This window comes from Tachypleus tridentatus, chromosome 1, assembly GCF_004210375.1.
Source record: "Tachypleus tridentatus isolate NWPU-2018 chromosome 1, ASM421037v1, whole genome shotgun sequence".
Lineage (NCBI taxonomy): Eukaryota > Metazoa > Arthropoda > Merostomata > Xiphosura > Limulidae > Tachypleus > Tachypleus tridentatus.
In genome coordinates this window covers 21,336,605-21,358,612 of record NC_134825.1, presented here as the reverse complement: position 1 = coordinate 21,358,612, position 22,008 = coordinate 21,336,605, and the positions used below count along the sequence as shown (strand labels likewise).

The 22,008-nt window shown below is 32.5% G+C and overlaps 1 protein-coding gene across 1 annotated transcript in view; it reads left to right on the top strand.

The window, feature by feature from the left end:
- LOC143232208 (calpain-C-like) overlaps positions 1-22,008 on the top strand; it is a 51,901-nt gene that overhangs the window by 8,756 nt on the left and 21,137 nt on the right. Inside the window, exons 4-12 of the mRNA XM_076467364.1 lie at positions 10,107-10,181; positions 13,413-13,504; positions 13,719-13,796; positions 14,195-14,367; positions 16,740-16,858; positions 17,518-17,607; positions 18,155-18,273; positions 18,622-18,667; positions 20,772-20,837. Coding sequence (XP_076323479.1) covers positions 10,107-10,181; positions 13,413-13,504; positions 13,719-13,796; positions 14,195-14,367; positions 16,740-16,858; positions 17,518-17,607; positions 18,155-18,273; positions 18,622-18,667; positions 20,772-20,837 — 858 coding nt within the window. The remainder of the gene's footprint in view (positions 1-10,106; positions 10,182-13,412; positions 13,505-13,718; positions 13,797-14,194; positions 14,368-16,739; positions 16,859-17,517; positions 17,608-18,154; positions 18,274-18,621; positions 18,668-20,771; positions 20,838-22,008) is intronic.

Here is a 22,008-nt window from a genome sequence, read left to right as displayed (position 1 = left end):
CTTGGTTCATCAATATAGATCTAATTAGAACGGTGGTTTAATGGTAAGCTAGAGGGCTTGTAATACTATATCTATAGTTCTGCTGTTGGTGTAACACAAATAGCCCATGTGCACAGCTTTATACTTAACAAAAAATAGACAAAATTAATTGCCTTATGCATAGTAAAATGACATCTGCACCTCTAGTGATAAGAGAACTACTCAATAGTCTTACATAGTAATAAGACCCACGGGTTTTAATTAGGATTCGTCATATTGATATATGGTGAAGATTTCTGACTTCTTAAATAAAAGTAGATTTTTGCAAAATAATAAAAGAGAAGTGAGAAGAAACCAGTTAAACTGTAGAATAGGAATTCCATCTATTCTTTGTGGTGTATAAAGTGAACATATTCAGGTAAGAGTACCCTAAAAATTAGAGTGTAACCATTGACTAAGCGTTGGTTCCACATGTTGTCATCATGGTTATTAGTCTTTCAGAAGTTATTTTTATCGTAATAAAACAGCGTTTTTACTTAATGGAGAGAGAGGCATCTTTGCTTTAAAACAATATCAAGTCAGAGATAACACACAAGAGATACATTCCATGGTCTCCTTGTAGTTACTTCAAAGAATCAAACTATTGAACCATTGGTGAAGGGTTAGAAACGTTTTTGGTCTGTTTTGTTGATATGTGATGGAATACATACAAAATCAAGAGTACCTATTACTCTCTCTTGTTACTTGCAGTTACAAAGTTGCTACTCATTACAGAACAGAAGTAAACCCTTTACTCTTCATACCCGTAAAGAAATCAGTTGTAGGGCTAGTGGGATTAAAGCCAATGGGCTTTAGGACCAATAGGCCTTAGATCTATAGACATGGCGCTTGTGATAGAGTTTGCTTTCTTTTGTTTTTATTATCAAATTTGTATGTACATCTTTGAATGTTTTTGATTTTGTTTGGTATAATTCTGATAGAAAGTTATGATTCGTGGTCTTTGGAAAGTTAGTTACAGTAACAGTATTTACATACTTATTTAATTCAGGTAAATGGTTTGAAATAGTAAGTTTATAACTCCTTGGAATTTCTAATACGATTAGCCATTACATGTCCAGTAATCGCTACTGTTTTAATGGAAGCTCTAAGGCTTTCAATAAGTTTCGTTTATTACTACAAATTTGTTTTAAGTCTTCCAAGTGAATAGTCTAAAGTAATAACAAGAAAACTGAGTTGGCCACTTTCAGCTGAGCGCATGTTCTATAGTAAAGTTTACATTAGCGTGAAAAATACCCAGACTTTCTTTAAACATGGTAGAATATTTTGTAGACTGGATTGTTAAATTAGAAACATGTCATATATCAATTGTAATAAAAAGGGCAGATTTTCACCTTCATTTGCGAACTGGAAAACTATATTTTTAGAATCTTAGCCTCCAACTCCTGCACCAGAAACTACATCTTTTCTTTTTTTGATAGCAACACTTCCAGTTTATTTGTAGATTAATTTTTGGAACTTAAAGTAGCTGTTTATCATCACGAAATAAATGTATCATTCTAAAACGTTGTCCAATCATCCTCAAATCTGAATAAAATAATTTCCGCAATTAGAAACTTCATTAATTCGTTTAGTTAAAGGTAAGTTAGCAAACTTAAAATATTAAAATGCGGGGTTCGATTTACGCAGTTGACAGAATTAATACGGCCAACTGTGTAGTTTTGTGCTCAAAAACGAAAAAAGACCTTTGTTAGTGAAATTTGTTGTACCAGTGAGGTGAACGGTAACTTAAGTCAACACTGTATAAATTACACTATGTAACTCAAATTTTGTTCCTGGATATTATGTGTTATTTCTTAATTGCTTATGTTGTGAAAGTACAGAAAATAACCATTATTCCCTTCGAACTTTGCTTTTGTGACCTGGATAATGAAATTTAGAAATTAACCTATTTTCTAGGTAAAAAACGGGCAAATTTGCACATTTTCATTTATATAAGGCCTGAATATAACAACATATGGTTTACATGTATTTATACTAAAGTTATACAAAAATGAACAAAAATTTTTAGAAGTGAGTAGTTTTTCGAGATTTTCGTCTGTAATGTAAATCACTTTCACGTATCAGCCCCCAAATATAGTCTCCCATCATGCTTTCGCTTTACCCCCCCCCCCCGGTCACAAAAGAAAAAGTAAAATTTTTGTTATATAGTGTTATTTTTCTTTTAACCAAGAATTATTTTTAGTAGCTGAACCAGTAACGTAACAAATACTTATGATCATTAAATATCTATTCCAACTTTCAGTTTTCTATTATTTCTGTAATAATTTTATATTTTTACGTGCCTCATCACATCGTCGTTTCCTTTGTTGGCGAAAGTTTTAAAATTATCTTGTGAAAATAATTCAATGTTCAGTCTATGTAACGATAAAAAGAATAGTGTTTCTCCTTTACCTTCTATGTAAGTTTGAATATTCGCACAGTACAATAAATTGTTGCAGGCCAACGATACTAGAATTAATGTGAAATTAAGTTACTTTTTTATAGAATAATTCGACAAACATGAGAGCTAACACAAGTACCCCTCTGGTGCAGTGGTAAGTCTGCAGATATACAATCATAAAATCAGGGGTTCGATTCCCCTTGGTGGACTCAGCAGAAAACCTGATGTGGCTCTGCTATAAGAAAAACATATCCACACAGTTAAAACAAATCCAAATACTTCAAGGAAACAAACTGACTGATTCAACTGTCTTAATACCAACATTAAAATCAGGGGTTTCATTCCCCTCGATGGACTCAGCAGATAGTCCAATGTGGCTTCACTATAAGAAAACACACACTCGTCTTGAAACAATTTCTCTCTCCCTCTTACCACATACTAGATTATCTTTAAACTTACATTACACACTTCCTATAACTATCTTGTATTTATAATCTAGTTTCAAATATACAAGAAAAATTTTATGAACTTGAAGCTATCTAAATTCTATGCCTATCTTAACATCAGGTGCTCTCTAACTAACAAACAAATTACAATATTAAAAATGTAGTTACAACACTGCCATTTCTTTGATTGAACAATTTCACTACGAATAAATACATAAACACCACAGTAAATTATAATTCAACAAGTCTTTCTTATGGTGTTTCTGAACAAATCTTTTCTAGGTAGATGGGTGGTCGAGTCAACTAGCAGTTCCACCCTTGATGATTTTCTGGAAGAAATTTTGAAAGTAGCTTTGAGTTCCTTTGCAGGTTGAGGTTTCACTTACAAGCTCTTCACTGGAATTACTCAGTTGGTCATTCTCCTCTGAACATCTATTAACTTTGAAGTCTGTCCTTTCTCATGATGAAAATACATCAACCATATCATGTCACCTTGATGGAATCCAGCTTTATCAGCACTTAGAGAATTACAGAAAAGATGATTTAAATATTTCCTGAGTAAAAACATGTATCGTATTTTTACTCTCCATATCAAGGAGGTTTCTTCTAAACAACAACCCACCGTGATATACTGGAATATTTTGTTCCACTATACTTCAGCCACTAGATATAAAATTGCCACTACTAGCTGCTGTTATGATTATTTCACTTCTTGGTGGGATAATGTTCACTCTTCCTGTTTCCAGCGGATGATCAACCTCTGATATATTAATTCTCAAGAAATGCAAAGGGACTTTTCTGGTCATAGACTATCAAGTTACCTCAAGATAGTCTGGCCTCACATCCAAGTTTCTACATGAAGTCAGTTCCAAATATGCAATCTTTCTCGATGTCAATTATCAACACGTAATGAGGTGAAGAAAAACTTCCTACAGTAAGGGTATTTCTAACTCCCTGTTTGGCTGAATTTTATGTCTATTTGGTCTTTGTATCAATCCCTCACTTTTCTGGATGCAATTTTTTCAACTTTCATAAACAAATCAGGATTAGCAGTTGTGGCTGTAGAACTTTTGTTAATCAGTACACTGCAAGGTTTTTCACTAGTAAGCCCATGGACTCATGGGTAATTTTCCTCATAACAACTAAAACAAACTTCTTTCCTGTTAATGATAGATGAAATATTTCCAGCCGAACTTTACTTTGTAAATTAAACTAACTCTTGTTTTCTTTATGTCGTGTTAGCTTTATATTGTTTCTTTGATATGTTAGGCTTTGTCTCTTTGGCTTAAGGCCTGGCATGGCCAAGGGTGTTAAGGCGTGCGACTCGTAATCTGAGGGTTGCGGGTTCGCATCCAGGTCGCGCCAAACATGCTCACCTTTTCAGCCGTGGGGGTGTTATAACGTGGCGGTCAATCCCACTATTCGTTGGTAAAAGAGTAGCCCAAGAGTTGGTGGTGGGTGGTGATGACTAGCTGCCTTCCCTCTAGTCTTACACTGCTAAATTAGGGACGGCTAGCGCAGATAGCCCTCGAATAGCTTTGCGCGAAATTCAAAAACAAACAAACTTTGGCTTAATAACAGCTGTTAATTTATTCCAGCTTCATTTGTAACTGCCAAGTTTTCTAAAATTATAACTGTTGCTTCTTTATGGTATCTTTTGAGGAAAGATGTTATTCTATATAGGACTTTGCCTGTAATTCCTGACAATATGTATCTTCAAGTTACACAAAATATTATCTTGTTTATTTCTACTGTTCTCTTTATTACCCAACTAATACTTTCATCTCTTCTACACTATCAGTATTGGAAATTTATATGCAAAAAACGGCTCGTTTGGGTTGAGAAAATATTTTACATAGAAGAGCGAACAACGTTTCGACCTTCTTTGACCTGACGATGACCGAAGAAGGTCGAAACGTTCTTCGCTCTTCTATGTAAAATATTTTCTCAACCCAAACGAGCCCTTTTTTGCATATATATTTCTCTACAAGTGGGTTTTCTCGACATCACTGATTAGTATTGGAAATTTATTTCAGTACTAAAGGATCTAATATTCCCATAGCTTGTGGAAGGTACTGTTAGTAGCTTTTCTGAAACTTTAATGGATTATAGTTCCATTTATAACTGCAAAACTTTCTTTAAAAATGCACATTTATTTTGATTTAGTCTGATCCACATATCTTCTAATGTTATAGGATAAGGAGCATTCATGTAAAATAATTAGGTAAGCCTTTCCAAATCTCCTACAAGTTCAGCTAAGGTCTCTTTTTACCTCTCTATCCTATTCTGGAGCTTTAATGTGATACTTTATCTGTTGTGATACTGCAAACTTGTTTTTTAAGGCAGTTAATAATGTTGGATGATGTGGCTCTTTGCTGGAAGGTTACTTAATGTTGTCAAAGCTGGTACTTTCAGATTGGCAGCAAGGTAAGTTTTTTTGTTCACTATTCCAATCATTCACTCTGAAAGTATTTCAAACTGAGCTTGGTGTGACTACCATATCTTGCTATCGTATTCTGGAACTGGATTAGCCAATGTCATAGCTGGAATATTTCACGATAGCTTTTAAACAACAGACGGTGCTGTACTAGTGATAACAGATGTTGACAAAATAAGTTTTATCCCTAAAACAATGCAGGGAAAGAGTTGTGGCTGGTTTAATTTTTGCATTTGATAATTTATCTTCAAATGTATCACCATAGTCTATCTGTGCTTCTTCAATATCCTTCTACATTTCTCAAAAGTTGATGTTGTAATTTCTTAGTACATCTTCATTATCGATCTACCCTTCAACTAGATTTATTTATTATTCTAATTCTTTTTTAAATGATATGCCCTTTCTAAAACTTCTTTTTTTATATTTCTGTCACGTTTGTTCTGATCTTATTTTAATTTTTAAATTATTTCTTCCAGTTTTCTTGTTTCTTTTTTAATTTTCTATCCCTTCTAATTTTTTGTTCTGTGCTTCCTGCTCTTTTCAGAATTTTGTATTTCCTTTTTTTGTTCTTTTAAAAGCTTTTGGTAGGTCTTGTTTGTTTTTTTTAATTTTGCGCAAAGCTACACAAGGGCTATCCTTTGAAGGACTTTGAATCCAGCGATCCGAGTTCAAATCTCGGTTGAATCTACAGTTGTTTTACGTATGTCTTCAATATCCAAATTTTCGTATGTTTTATTTTTCTTCTCCAAGCAATAATAGTTTAGGAAAAGATTTAGGAGAATAAACTCAAATCCGGTATTTAAAATTACAACTGGTGAAAACCCATTATAGAAAAGCATGAAAGATACCTACCAGTCATACCTAGGATTGTAATTGCTTTCGCTTTGGCCTCCTGGTATGTCAGCTGTAAATCTGCAGACTTAAAACAATAAAATCTGGGTTTTGATACTCATTGTAGACAGAGCATGATATTCCATTGTGTAATTTTGTGCTTAATAACAACAAAATAACTAATTTTTTAAATGCCATGTACCTTTCTGTTTGTACTTCTTTCCATTATTATACCATGTCAACCAGGCTTCCTATCTCACTGTGTGCTCTTGAGATAATTCTGAAGTAAAGTTAAAGGTTCAACATTCTAGTTTATTATATTAAAATAATCCCTTTTCTTACTTCAGTATTTTATTGGTTTTTCTTTTATTCGCAGGCTCTTTTAAATTATCTGGTGAAAGTAATTTAACATCCACACCATGTTACGATAAAAAAATCAGTTTATGTCCTCCTTTATCTCCCTCGGTGGACTCAGCAGATACTCTGATGTGGCTTTGCTATAAGAAAACACACACACACACATACACTCATTCATTAACTCTGCAAGCTTGAACACGTACGCACTGTTGTAAATTGTTATAGGTCTATGCTTTTCGCTACAAATGGTATTTATATCTCTAGTAGTGACCCGGCATGGCCAAGCGTGTTAAGGCGTGCGACTCGTAATCCGAGGGTTGCGGGTTCGCATCCCCGTCGCGCCAAACATGCTCGCCCTTTCATCTATGGGGGCGTTATAATGTGACGATCAATCTCACTATTAGTTGATAAAAGAGTAGCCTAAGAGTTGGCGGTGGGTGGTGATGACTAGCTTCCTTCCCTCTAGTCTTACACTGCTAAATTAGGGACGGCTAGCACAGATAGCCCTCGAGTAGCTTTGTGCGAAATTCCAAAACAAACAAACAAATATCTCTAGTAATACTGTGATTAACGTAAAATCAACATGCATGTTCCTATAACTCAACAAGAGTTTTAGCTAACACAGATTCAAATACGTTTCAAAAATATAATTAATTCTATCAATAAATAATTGAAAACATAATTGGGAATTTTTCTTACTCTTTATATCTGAAAAATAAAGTTAGTTTTTTTTTGTCACGTGGTTAAAATGTTAACACAATCTTTACAATTATGAAAAACCTGTTTGGCATCACTGAATGTTTGATTATATTCATCTCATTGTATACACTTCACAGCTATCTCAAGTTTACAACCTATCTTCTGCAAAAAATTTTTTGAAATTCGCACAAAGCTACTCGAGGGCTATCTGTGCTAGCCGTCCCTAATTTAGAAGTGTAAGACTAGAGGGAAGGCAGCTAGTCATCACCACCCACCGCCAACTCTTGGCCTACTCTTTTACCAACGAATAGTGGGATTGATCGTAACATTATAACGCCCCCACGGCTGGGAGGGCGAGCATGTTTGGCGCGACTCGGGCGCGAACCCGCAAATTACGAAGCGCACGCCTTAACGCGCTAGGCCATTTGCTGATGAATTCGGAAGTTTAAAACAGAATTATAAGCAATGTACACAGAAAGACCTTTGCTCCTGTGATTTTTCTCTTAGTCGTAACATTTCTGAGATTATATTTTTAAACATACTGCCATTTCTTGTTAGTATCAATATCATGTCACGCTCCATGGTGTGGCTCAGCATGGCCAGATAATTAAGGCCCTCGACTCGAAATCTTAGGGTCGCGAGTTCGAATCCCACCCACTGCAAAAATGCTCGTCTTTCAGCCGTGGGGGCGTTATAATGTCTGGTGAATCCCATTATTCGTTGGTAAAGAATAGCCCAAGAGTTTGCAGTGGGTGGTGGTGATTAACTGTCTTCTTTATAGTCTTACATTGTTAAATTAGGGACGGCTAGCTCAGTTAGCCCTCGTGTAGCTTTGCGCCAAATTTAAAAATAAAGAAACAAACTCTATGGCGTATTGATAAAAACGTTTTATAGACCTTATATTATTTTGCTTAAGGCTAAGGTCAGTTTGATGTTTGTACATTTTGTAAATGAAATGAATATATCACTTTTTTAAAATTACATTTTTTTTATTGGAATTAAATGTATCATAGATGATAGGATACTAAACATTCAGTAATTTTTTATTCGTAGAAGTTTGTCTCAGTTCTCAAACACAAAGCAACACCAAAAAGATTGTTCACAACCTGTTGTGTGAAGTTCATATAAAAAAATCAATAGAAGTTGAATTATTTTGAATTTCGCACAAGGCTACTCAAGGTCTGTTTGCGGTAGCCGTCCCTAATTTAGCAGTGTAAGACTAGAGAGGAAGGCAGCTAGTCATCACTACCTATTGCCATCTTTCGGACTACTCTTTTACTAGTGAATAGGGAGACTGACCATTACGTTATAACGACCCCATGGCTAAAAGGGTGAGCATGTTTGGTGCGACCGGGATTCGAATCCGCGACCCTCAGATTACGAGCCGAACCCCTTAATCCACCTGGCCATGCCGGGCCCGTAAAAAGTTGAAAATATTCCCTAAATTTACGAGTGTTACCTTTGATGTTAACACTTACAAATTATATATTTTTACTGTTGACTAATAAAGACTTGGATGTTCTGAGCTTGATTATAAATATTTCTTGATGTAACAGTAATAGTTCGTACATTATTAATATTTTTTTTTGTAAAACTGTTGTATTTAAGAAAATATTTGAAAAAAAATGCAGCATTTAATGACAAATTGTTATTAGTGGTTGTTACGTATCATAATTTATATCATTATTCATATCATAATTTATCTCGGATGAGTCTCCGATTTATTATGTTACGCATGTTACGCCTTACGATTTCAACTAGCTGAAATTTTAATTTTAATTCAGAAGTTAATTGACTGTCAATATGTATTTCAAATTTGTGACATTTACTGACAAGAATTATACACAATTTTCTTCCTTAACATAAATATATTTTAATATACAAACAATACAGTTTATAATAACTGTTATTACAGATAGTTATTACAAATAATGATTTATCTTCAAAAGGTTTACAATCTTACAAACAATACTAAGTCTTCTATCTAATCTGAAACCTGATTTTTTTTATCGACGATTCACAAAGAGTGAATTAATTCTATGTTGTTACACAAGTACACTGCTTCTGACTAGCTAGCTAGCTTGAAGCACACAGATTTTCACCGACGACAATATGTAATGCTATCGTAGAAATCCTAACATCCGAACTTAATTTTCTGAAGTTGAACGGTTCGTAATGTTCGAAATATATAAACGTTTCTGGTCAAATATCTATAGTCTTCCGATTAATAAAAGTTTTTCTCAATTATAGCTTTGGAGGTTTATAGTACACTGATTGTAGCAAACCAACAATATTAAAGCTGTATATCCACGTGTTGCGATGTGTCTACTTTTTATACTTATTAGGCAAGATTCTCGAAAATTCAGCTGCCAACAATACTGGTATTTTACACGTGCACGTATTACTTTGTTGATTCTAACGCTCGGGGATCTTCTACAAATTTAGAGAACCGGCGGGACTTTTGCAATACACATGTAAAAATATACGTTATATTCATTTCTAAATATATATTAAACTGAAACAAACATAGATATTAAAATAAATGTATAACAGTAAATTCGTTACACAGTTATTTAAAACTCTGACAAAAAATTTTGAATACTACTTCAGAATGTTTCACATAGTAAATGATTGTAATTGAAAATATATACTGTTTCATGAAGCAAACATTAGTATTTACTTACATAAGTTCTGAGTCACAATGACATAGTACTAGAAGTTTATTATAGTTGGAAGGTTTTATCTATGTGTTATAAGATAACACCATTATTTTATCCTTATTGTATGTACCACTCGTATTACTAAATTATATGGAAAATTGATAAACTTGATTTGCTTATAACAACTTAGTATTATATTTTGATTTGTTCTTTTACATACCATGTATTTATGATGTTTTCCTTGCTTAATATTTCAGGGAAGAAACCAACCAGAAAAACTGGCTAATGGTATTTTACTCACTGTAAACTATAGGATTATGGCTGTTGAAAAAGTAGGTATTTTTTAAATATAGTATCTGTTTTCTAAACAAACACTTTTATGGCAAATAGGTTTTAAATATAATGAATGCAAGATAAAGTTTGTTTGCTTGTTTTCGAATTTCGCACAAAGCTACCCCGAGGGCTATCTATGCTAGCCGTTACTAATTTAGCAGTGTAAGGCTGGAGGGAAGGCAGCTAGTCATCACCACCCACCGCCAACTCTTGAGCTACTCTTTTACCCACTAATAGTGGGATTGACCGTCACATTATAACGCCTCCACGGCTGAAAGGGCGAGCATGTTCGGCGCGACGGGAATGCGAACCGGCGATCCTCAGTACGAGTCGCACGCCTTAACACGTTTGGCCATGCCGGGCCGCAAGGTAATGCACGTGGGTTATAATAGTTTGATTTATAAGTATAATTTGGATAGGATTAACCTTACCGGTGTTACGAAAGATCTCTAGGTATAGTAGTCGATCCATCTCTAAGTCCAAGCAGTGTGCTGTTGCTAGTAGTGGGGCATATAGGTTTTTAGGTGGTATCTATAGAACTATTAATTACAACTGTAAAGAGGTTATCATTTTATTGTAAAGGTAACTGGTTAGGCCGCATTTGGAACATTTTGTTCAGATTTGGGCTCTTTACTTTAGGAAAGACATCGAATTATTGGAAAGGGTTTAGAGAAGGTTACCAGAATGGTATCTTCAATGTAGAAATTGTCATATAAGAGGAGGTTAAGATTACTTAAGTTGTTTTCTTTTGACAAAAGGAGAGTTAGAGAAGAACTGATTAAGGTGTTTAAGGTTGTGAAGGGAACTGATAGTGAGAATAAATAGTAGGAATAGGAGAAGTATAAATATTGCAGGCAAATAGTCGTCTTTAACTAACACAGTTTTAGTTTTCTAACAGGGTGGCCAGTCTTTAGAATTGGTTATCTGCAGATGTTGTAGAGGTAGTAAATTTAAATGAGTTTTTAAAAAAACAAAACGTAAGTATATGAATGATAAGGGCTAACTTTAAGCGTTTTATTAAAGTTAATTTAGTTTAAAGAATGGAACAGCCGAGATGGATCAATAGGTAATGTTATGTTAACATAATAAACATTAGTTTGAAATTCTCCATTTTTAGGGATTATTTGATATTTGTCGATTTTTAAAAAATATAAAACATGATAACTTATAGAAAATTCGCTATAACTTCTCTTATGTACACACAATTTTCAAACGTCCATCGTAAGTGTCGAAAGCAAAGAACTAGTACATAATTCTGTATTGACGACATAATTCGAAATTTACTTTGGACTTGGCTCGGCATGGCCAGCTAGTTGAGGCACTCAACTCGTAATCCGAGGGTTGCGGGTTCGAATCCCTTTCACACCAAACATGATCGCCCTTTCAGCCTTGGGGGCGATATAATGTGAAGGTCAATCCCCCTATTCGTTGGTAAAAGAGTAGCCCAAGAATTGGAAGGGAGTGGTGATGACTAGCTGCCTTTCCTCTATTCTTGCACTGCTAAATTAGGGATAGCTAACGCATATAGCCCTCGTGTAGCTTTGAGCGAAATTCAGAACAAACTGAACTTTTGACTTATTCTGTTTGTAAAATCGAAAAACTATAACATTATTCAACAGTCACAAAATTCATAGTAGTAAAATGCTAAAACAGTAACTAACTTAAGGAAAGAAATTTATTACAGTTAACCAGTAGTTTAAACTAATAGTCACTAATAACTTTACGTGCAAGCTTATTATTGATGCAAAATAAAAATTGTGAAAAATATGCTCAAAAAGCATTCCTCTCCTTATAAAGGAATTGCCAGAAAAGTCTGTGCTTTAGGCTTTAAGGTGATTATAAACCTCTTTTTTTTTTACTAAAATTTTAATAGTTAATCTATGATAATAAAAGGGCATGTCTATTTATGTGTTACTACCATAGCTCAAAGAGGAAGAAGCCTAGGAAACTGAGGGTGTGCATTTGGGTATTACTTATGTTTTCCATATGCATGTGAGCATATACATGATTTTAATGAAGTAAGGTAGTGAAAAAAACCACACAGAAAAGAAGTGGGTCCTTACATTACAAATATAAATCATGGACAGACACACACGTGCGAGCTAGCGCATGCAAATGTTTGTGTGTATGTGTTAACACCATAGCTCCAAGAGGCAAGAACCTAGAAACTTGGAATTTTATACCCATACTAAGTGGACCCTGAGGGTGTGTACGTGGGTATTAATTAACCATATGCCTGTGTGAATCTTTTTAATGAGGCAAGGTAGCAAAAGAACACATAGAAAAGAAGCAGTTCTTTGTATAGCAACCTCTAATATATAGAAAAGCCAGTGAAATTTGATAACAATGCATTCCAAAAATGGCTTTTGAGATAGGTGGTCTTACCTGTTGGGAAACTGGGCTATTATCTGGGATCTGGTACATGGAAAGGCTCCCTATGCTATGTCTTTTTATGTATTTATGAATTTCCTTATCATTATGGGGCCTTTTTTACTAAATTCTGCCTGGGGCATTAGAATGAATAAGACTGCCTCTGGTTTTAGGTCATGGTGCATAGCAACAAAAGTATGCAAGTTGTAAGTTTTTGTCAAAATGAGTTCAGAATACACATACTGACATAGTCATCTAGAATATATCACCCTAATAACCCGAGCGAAGCCAGGTAGTTTCAATAGTTGTAAATGAATAAAAAATGTAATTTATAAAACAAACCACTGCATTTTAAAACTACATTATAAAAAAGAACACACTTGAAAATAATGTTGTATGCTTCATACAATGCCCCTTAATGGCTCAGTAATAAGTCTGCAAGTTTAGTTATAATGCTAAAACCAGATTTGGATTCTTGTGGTAAGCACAGAACAGAGAGCTCATCACATAGCTTTGTGCTTAACATCAAACATTTGAAGGAAATTTTCTGAATAATAATTGGAATATAATTTAGAAGTTTAAAACATAGTGTGATGATAATCCATGATATGCGAATTTTTTTAAATGAGAAATAATCTTTAAATTTTTTGTAATTATTTTAGGTAGGTAGATACTTTATTTAAAGTGAAGTGCTGAAACATTTCATGTTCAGATTTAACTTTTTAAGGAAGGAGTAGATAAGGATAATTTTGTTCCACATATATTAAAGCTGTTCTTATATATTAAATTATACACATTAAAGAAACCTAAATTTAAATACGGTTCAATGGCTATATGTTTAACATGTTTTTGTAAATTAGGTGGAACTTGTGAACAGCGATCAAATTCTGTTAATTAAGCTCAGAAATCCTCTTGGAGCTGGTTCGGACTATGTGGGAAGGTGGTCTCGAGAGTAAGTATCATATTACTTATTTTTAAAGGACTTAGTAGAAAGGACTTAGTCTTTTTAAACTGTTTTTAAGGGGTTACATGAATAAAGTAGAAAGGAAACGTATTATCATATTGGAGGAAATTAGATTATGTATGGTTTGTACTAGTTGTTATGGTGTGTTATAAGTTGCAGAAGTACTTAAAATATAAGAATTATTATCTAATTTTTCTTGTAGTTCATCAGAGTGGAATAAAGTTTCCTCTGAAGAAACACATAAGTTAGTTACTAGACATCTTGGTGATGGAGAATTTTGGTGAGTTGTCTGTTAAGTGTTTTGCATAAAAAATGTGACAATATTTACATCAAATAATAGGAATTGCTGTATTCTCTTAATTGATCTAATTTACCATGGGTAAATCTTACTTTTTAATAGTATGTAATGGTCGATGTGCATTACATTAAACATCTTGTATTAAAAGTGATAAAAATAAAGGTAGATAATATAAAAACAAGATACAACATTCTAAAATACTTTAATTGACATATTGTATTAGTATTTGTTTACAAAAAAAATAAAACTATGTGTAAAAGATAATGTATGACTGGTTGTAAATTAGGTGCATGTATATCACTGAGCTGTACAGATACTTAGATGGAATGAGACATATCACAGATATAATTTACCAGATCTGTTGAACTTTTCTCATTTAGGATGAATTATCAAGACTTTGTGAAAACTTTCACAAGTTTTGAAGTTGTACATTTAGATACTGAAACAAGTAAAGATGAACCTACTTTAAGGACTAAAATTCCATGGCACATGAAGCTCTGCCATGGACACTGGCATCGAGGAGTTTCGGCAGGTGGATGCAGAAATAATACAGGTACATTTTATTTGTTGTTACAGCTAAAGGAAACATCATCTATTAAAAAGTTTCTAAAAAACAGACTTAATCTAATGATGAAAAATGTAACTTTCAGTACACGAGTCAAACCAGAATAACCATAAAGGACTGTTTAATAACGTCGGATTTTCACTCAAAACAAACAAAGAACGTTTGGTCACAAAACACTTTAACATGTCTGAGTACACTCTTGGAGACATTAACGTGAGAGGTATAGAGATAAATTTTCTATCAAATAGAAACAAGAAAGTTAAAGAAGCTGCTACTAGTACTGCTGTTTAGTGGGTATTTTTATTAAAGAGATGTAAGTGACAAGGTGGATTTTTCACGTAGCAGCATTATATGCTGATGAGAATTGAGATTGTGTGAGGCAAATTATGAGCGATCTGGATTAGAGTATTTACTTATGAATAATGTTCAATTAGCTATTGAAATCACTGTCAAATAGTCAAAAAAGCTTTGGTTAAAGAAGATCACTGGACATCACTGTTGAATATTGTAATGCCAAATGATATTAATCTCTATCCAGAGATTGTTGACCTGTGTATTCTTCTTAGAAAAAACAAATCTGAAGGTAAACATATACTTAAATTTATTTTATACAATTATTACCCATATTAATATCTTGATTTCTTAATATTAGTATTATTTTCTATATATTATCTCACATTATCATCTTTTCTCATCCCCATCCCCATTCGCTTTTGTTTTTTTTATTTTTCTATCCTATAAAAACTATTATAACTTCTTTTTTAACTATTATTGTTTTTGTGCCTTTCATGTGATGTGCACATTTCTTTTGTACAAACTGAACCTGCTGTGAGTGTATCCAGTTATTATTGTCTGGGCTTCAGGGTCAGTTCATCTGGAATATCCACTTACATTTGTTCTTATAAATTGCATACTACTCTCTCATCACCTTTTATTGTTTTGAATAACAGTTTAATATCTGAAAACACTTGAGTTTTGGGTCTTGTTTTATATTAGTAATCTTTAAAGTATCATTATCTTGTATCATGTCTGTTTACACTTGTAAGTTCAGTGCCATGTTTCATTCATTTTTATTAGTCATTTCAGAGTTCAGAATATTAGTATTTTAAAGTCTAGTTGGTGATAATGTATCTTTTAATCACACTATAAGAATATTTTAAGCTGCCATCTAGAAAATTTTGATTTACTTTCTTAGTCTCTGATAAACAGTTAAACTGTGATCTTAATTAAATCATAATGATTGAATATACTTAAAATTGCTAAGAAGGAAAAAAATGTGTAATATGAAAGTGGTAAAACACTCATTTATTTAAATAACTTGGCTCAAAATTTATATATATTGTTATGAGTCTCCAATTTATTATGTTACATATCCTACGTTGCATGTATGATATTTCATCTAGATTTCTTTTAGAATTTATTGTGCCTTTAAGTAGGTTTGTCATGTTAGATTTATCACATACGTTTGCTGTACCTTTAGTTATAAATTTAATCCAAAAAATTGCATTCCAAGGAGATACAAGTGTATTAGAAGGTAAACACGACATATAAAACTATGTAAAGAATGGATGATGTTAGCTATTTTTAACTGTCTATAAATCAAGTCTTTATTATTGTTGTGATACATTAACCTGTGATGTTTACCTGTAAGATTATACCATAGCAGGTTTCTTTTATAAAACCACTGAATTTCAAGTACAATAACAGTTTACATGTTTAATATAATTTTGCATGTCTCATGTTTGTTGTTATATGCTCAAGACTTTCTGCATGCCTTGTATTTTTTTTGCAACATTTGTAAGAGGTTACATTTAGTACTTCAAAGACAATAGGTTTAAATCACATTAATAATAAAATTTGATGATAAATTAGGTGAATTAGGAATATTAGGTTTAATTGCATTAGTTCTTTACAACAGGATCTATCTACATGCCATAAGCTAATGAAAAATGTCTGTTCTGTTTCTTTGAAACTTAAGCTAGTGAATGAATATCTTGATTCTGAATGGCTGACTTTCTGGATTTACTATTTGATAGAAAAATCTGATTCTTTTCCCTTCCCTCCTTGTTTCTTACAAATTTGCTTTACATCAAACTAACCAAACGTGTATCTGAAATAGCTGTTAGTAACATTAGGGTTAAAAAATTAGGGTTAGTGGTCCTAAGATGAGAATGGAATAAACTGTCTACTCACAAATAAAGTGCATATTCAGATTTAATTCATCCAGCTGTGAGTATGCAAATACAGTCTTAAAGGATTACATTATCTATTGTTGTCCATATGTTATGTAAGCAGAACAAAATGTTGACTTCAGTGGTTTTCATGCATGTTGTATCTTGAGTTAAAAAATATTTTTTTAGATACTTTTCACACCAACCCACAATACCAGTTGATCTTACCAGATACTCAAGAATTACTCATCTCGCTCAACCAACACTCTGTTCTTGAACCAAAAGTAATAGGTTTTACTTTATATCAGGTGAGGAATAGCCATATAAGAAAGCATTTGAATGATTTTTTTTCATTTACTGTTGAAATGTATAACATGTTAGGGAACTGTGAATGTTTTGTATCTTGCTTGCTACATTTCTAGTTTGACTTCTGTATAAGGCTCTAATGTTTTTTTTTAGTAATGAGATTTTATAATTATATTAACTGAAATGTATTAATTAATTATTACAATTATATGCATCATAAAACATTAGTATTAGGCATGTCATATCTTCATGCACCATATTTTTAATCTGGACCCTTAGGGATGTCAAATAATTAAGAGTTTGTAATAATAATAATAATATTCTAACAATGCTATATTTATGATACCCTCTGTTGAGGATGTGTTTTAACCAATCCAGAGCTCTTCATGTCAGCTGGGATACAACGAAATATAATCATTCTTTGCCAACTTGTAAAAGTTAAACACATTATAACAATTGTTACGTATCAACAGTTGTTTAGAAGAGACTTTACATTTAAAAAGTGTGAATTAATGTAAGAGATAAAAAAAATAAAAGAAAAGAAAATTAATAGAAGTTAAAAGTCAGTCTGAAATGTATGTATGCTTAATATTTGAAAACAATTTTTTTTTCATATGTATATATTTAATGAATTAAAACGAAATGTATATTCTGTTTGAAGCTGCCCAAATCTTCAGTTGAAACATTAGGAAAATCATTTTTCAAGAAAAACAAGTCACTAGTGAACTCGCAGTATAGCAACAGTAGACAGGTATAGTATACGTACTTACATATTTGTAACATAGGTGTCAGGATTAAAGTATATGTGTGTGTGATTGTCCACAAAGAGGGGGGGTGTGCAAAGTTAGCAGTCAATAAGATTTGTTATTTTGGTTATGAGGGAGGGGAGATGAAGATGTAATGGAAATTGGGATAAGAAAAACAGAATTATTGCATGAAATCATATATTTTCAATTATGTCTCCAGTTACTAAATTTATTTTATAATCTTGTATGCTTATTTTGAAAAAAAAAAAACAGTTCTGGTTATATAAGTTGTAGAGTTATAAAAATTTATCTTACGTTGAAGTGGGTGCTCTTCCTGTATATTTGAGATGGAGGGATCTTTGTTTTCATGTCGTTGTATAATGTTATTATTATATAATCACTTTTATAACTATTATTATCATATTTTCTGTAAGTTTCCTGTTTTGTATAATAATCTGTGATATATTTAAATTTCATCAAAATATTGTTTAAAATTGTAGCTTGTATAAAATGAATCTTTATTTTAAAAAACAAAATCTATATCAAATCCAGATATCCATGAAATGTGACCTTGATCAAGGTGGCTATGTACTTTTACCAACAACTTTTGAACCAGGACAGGAAACCAGCTTCACCTTGCGTGTGTATTCGACCAAGCTGATTAAACTAAAGTAAGTGGATTAGATATTATTTGTGCAAAAATCAAAAAATCAATGATACATTATTTGTAATATATGAATGCTGATAAATCACTGAATATTTCATAATAAGCTGTATATATATGCAACATTTTTTTACCATTTTAAATTATTAAAAACATTCATGGTGCATTATAAAACTTGGCAATCTTAGTTAGTGTGAAAATGTGTAGATTTTAGACAATTAAATATTTGTCTTGAAAATAATTTCTGTTTTAGTTATTTATATGAATTATGGTAATATTTTAAAAAATCTACACATTTTGTTTTAAGGTTAAACATGGTATTTCATTACTAATGGTTTTTTTGTTGTTATTAAAGATTACTTGACTGTGTACCTGCAGCAGTTAAACCAGCAATTATGAAGGTAAGCCTATTTGACATAGTCATGGAGACTTTCATGTATGGACTCTAGTTAGAAAGTGCTTTATGTAGGCATGTTGTATAATAAACCACATAATTACATTATGTAAGAAACAGGATTCAAGAATTGTCATAATAAATAACTTTTAAAACGTAAATATATTTGAAGAAGGTTAAATTACACTTTGTATCAAAATTTTTACTTTTTTTGTTCCCAGACAGAAAGTGTTATTTCCCAATAGCTTATGCTTAAAGTAAATGGAAAAGACCTATTTTTCTCTTCAAATTTTGCTTTCGTGACCTGGGTAATGAAACTTTCAAATTTATCTATTTTCCAGAACATTTCAGGTTGATTCAGCACTGAATAGTTGATAGACAATTTTCTTGAACTTATAAGAATTTTCAAGACCTTTCTAGAATGTTGTAGCACTTACGATAATTTTCAAGAACCTTTTAGAATTTTCTAGAACTTTCCATAGTAATATATATATATTATTGGCTCACCACTCACCACTCCAGTTTAGTTCAAACTGCTTGGGTGAATATGTAGATCTATCTGATTTTATCAGAGATGGCATCAAGAAGCTGCAAGCATTCTCCAGATGCATTCTGCTGCATATGTGGCCAATTTATCACAATGGACTGAGTTCTCTGTGGGGAGGCACAATGTCAAGTGTGAGCCACCAGTGGACCTTCAGAAGGTGTTGTTCCGACCATGGCACATAAAATTGGGTCTTATAAAACAACTTGTCATAGCTCTTGATAAGGAGTCTGCAGCCTTCAAGTACTTTTGAAACTTCTTCTCTAAGCTGTCTGAGGCAAAGGTTTTTGTTGGACCACAAATAAAGATCCTGGAGTGCACAGAATTCCCCACGAAGTTCAGTAAGAAGGAAAAAAAAAGCTTGGGGCAGCTTTGTCGCAGTGGTTCGGAGCTTCTTGGGCAATCACAAGGCCAAAAATTATGTGGAACTGGTTGAGGCTCCTGGTGAGAACTACAGCAAAATGGGCTGCAGGATGTCCCTCAAAGTCCATATCCATGATGCTCATCTTGATAAATTCAAGGAGAACATGGGAGCATACTCATAGGAGCAAGGCACCTGCTTCCATCAATTCATACTGGACTTTGAATGCTGCTACCAAGGAGCGCAACGAAAACATGAGAGGAGACTATATTTAGGGGCTGATACATGAAAGTAATTTACGTTACAGTCGCAAATATCGAAAAACTACTCACTTCTAAACATTTTTGTTCATTTTAGTATAACTTTAGTATAAATACATGAAAATCATATGTTGTTTTATTCAGAACTTATGTGAATGAAAATGTGCAAATTTGCCCGTTTTTACATAGAAAATATGTTAATTTCTAAATTTCACTATCCAGGTCACAAAAACAAAATTTGAAGGGAATAATGGTTATTTTCTTTACTTTTACAACATAAGCAATAAAGAAAAAAACACATACTATCTAGGAACAAAATTTGTGTTGCATAGCATTATTAAATCGATCTAAACTTTGAATAAACTCTTTGGGAACTTTCAGAATTTTATAAAAATGAAGAGTAAAATAACTAAAGCTGGTTGCCACAGTTTATAGAGATGTAGTTCTCTACCAGGTAGTTAGTTTAGATTTATAAACTTTAGTACCACTGTTTTAGGAGAAGAGTTTGAAGGAAATGTTTAGCTATTTCAGTACAATTGTTTGGGGAGTAAAATGCATTATAATTCTTATATTTCAAATGATTTTGATAAATAACCAGTTGTCAGGAAGCAAAGTTCTGTTACATAAATTACAATAAATTTGAAGCTATGCCTTTCCTCTGGTTTCATCTTGTACACTTATTCCTCTCGTACAGTAGAATTTATTCTTTGTACGTTTGTTAATACCCATCTATTTATACATGAATCCAACAATCCATGGCAAATCCAACAACAAAATCAATCTACTTTTTGAAGAACCAAGATTATAAAGTAGACCAACTTGATACAAACTTGTTCCAGAAAGTTCCTAAGTACCAGAAGCTGTTTTTATAGTCTTGAATTTAGAAGTTAATTTATTACTTCATAACACATCGTTAATATTGTAAATAAAGGCTTTTTTATTCTAGGCCCCTCCTTCTTTTGATAGTAAAGTCAGCTCCTATGAAACCATCTTCTTACAACTTGCAGATGAGGTAGGAGAAATCTTAAATAATATTAAACTTCATGCTCTCTAGTGTTTCTACTTGTTTAACATAACAACCCACTCTGTCAGTACTGATATAGATGAACATTACTGTTGTCTTATTATCATTTCTGGAAGAAACAGAGCCTTTGTCAATATAATTGTCTATTAATGATTAAATCTTACCTCCTCTTTCTCAGTGACTGAAACAGCCAAAATTGGATGGTTTTCAGTTATTACTGAAATTTGGTTTACTATTAAGTGCAGATAAGAAAAACAGTTGTGCATGGTTTCAGACTATACTTCACTCTGTAATAAGTTAGGCCTTCTGAATGATATGGAAGCTCAGATTTTTTTAAAAATATGTACTACTTAGGTTATTATGGAGATGAAAGATTGTGTCTGTCTGGCTGGACTTGAGTTGACATAAATGAAGTTATTATAATTTTGATATAACATTACAGTTTAGTTCAAATGTATACACTCAATGGCTTATCAGACTTTACATTTATTACAGTTACAAGTATACAATAATAAAAAACAAATTTAGATTTTAACAACATATTAGAATCTCAACATTTGCACATAGTAAATTGATAAAACACAGAACAAGAGAACAGTAATCAAACTTTAGGAGGTACATTTTGAAGAGAAACTACTGTAACTGTGACATAAGAATTGTGTAGATAGTATTTTTTTCTACCTTTGGCATAAAATTTTTGTAGTTTAATTAACTTTTCTTTTTTTCCTTTATAAGGTGAAACATAATTTTGTGTGTGAATGACATCATAATTTCTTTTCATGCACACTGCTTATATATTAAGAGTAAAAAACACAAAATCCAACAGTTTTTGGCACATTGAAAAGTAAAATCGGTATTGTAGATTATAGCTGAATAATTTCAGTAGCCCTGATGATGAAACTTTGTTATTAAAATTAGATTTTTAACTTTTGTGGCAAAATGTTAAGTTTTATATTTTTTACTATTAATATTGAACTTCGTAATTGCAGACTTTTTGTATATACGATTTTTATACATACAACATATTTTTTATATTTTGTAATATGACATGTTTTATTTCACCTAATTTTGTTACTGTTATTCTGTTAGAAAGTGATGGTTTAATTGTTATACTACTCAGATAACCTCTGCATGTTAATAACAATGTGCAAGCTCATAA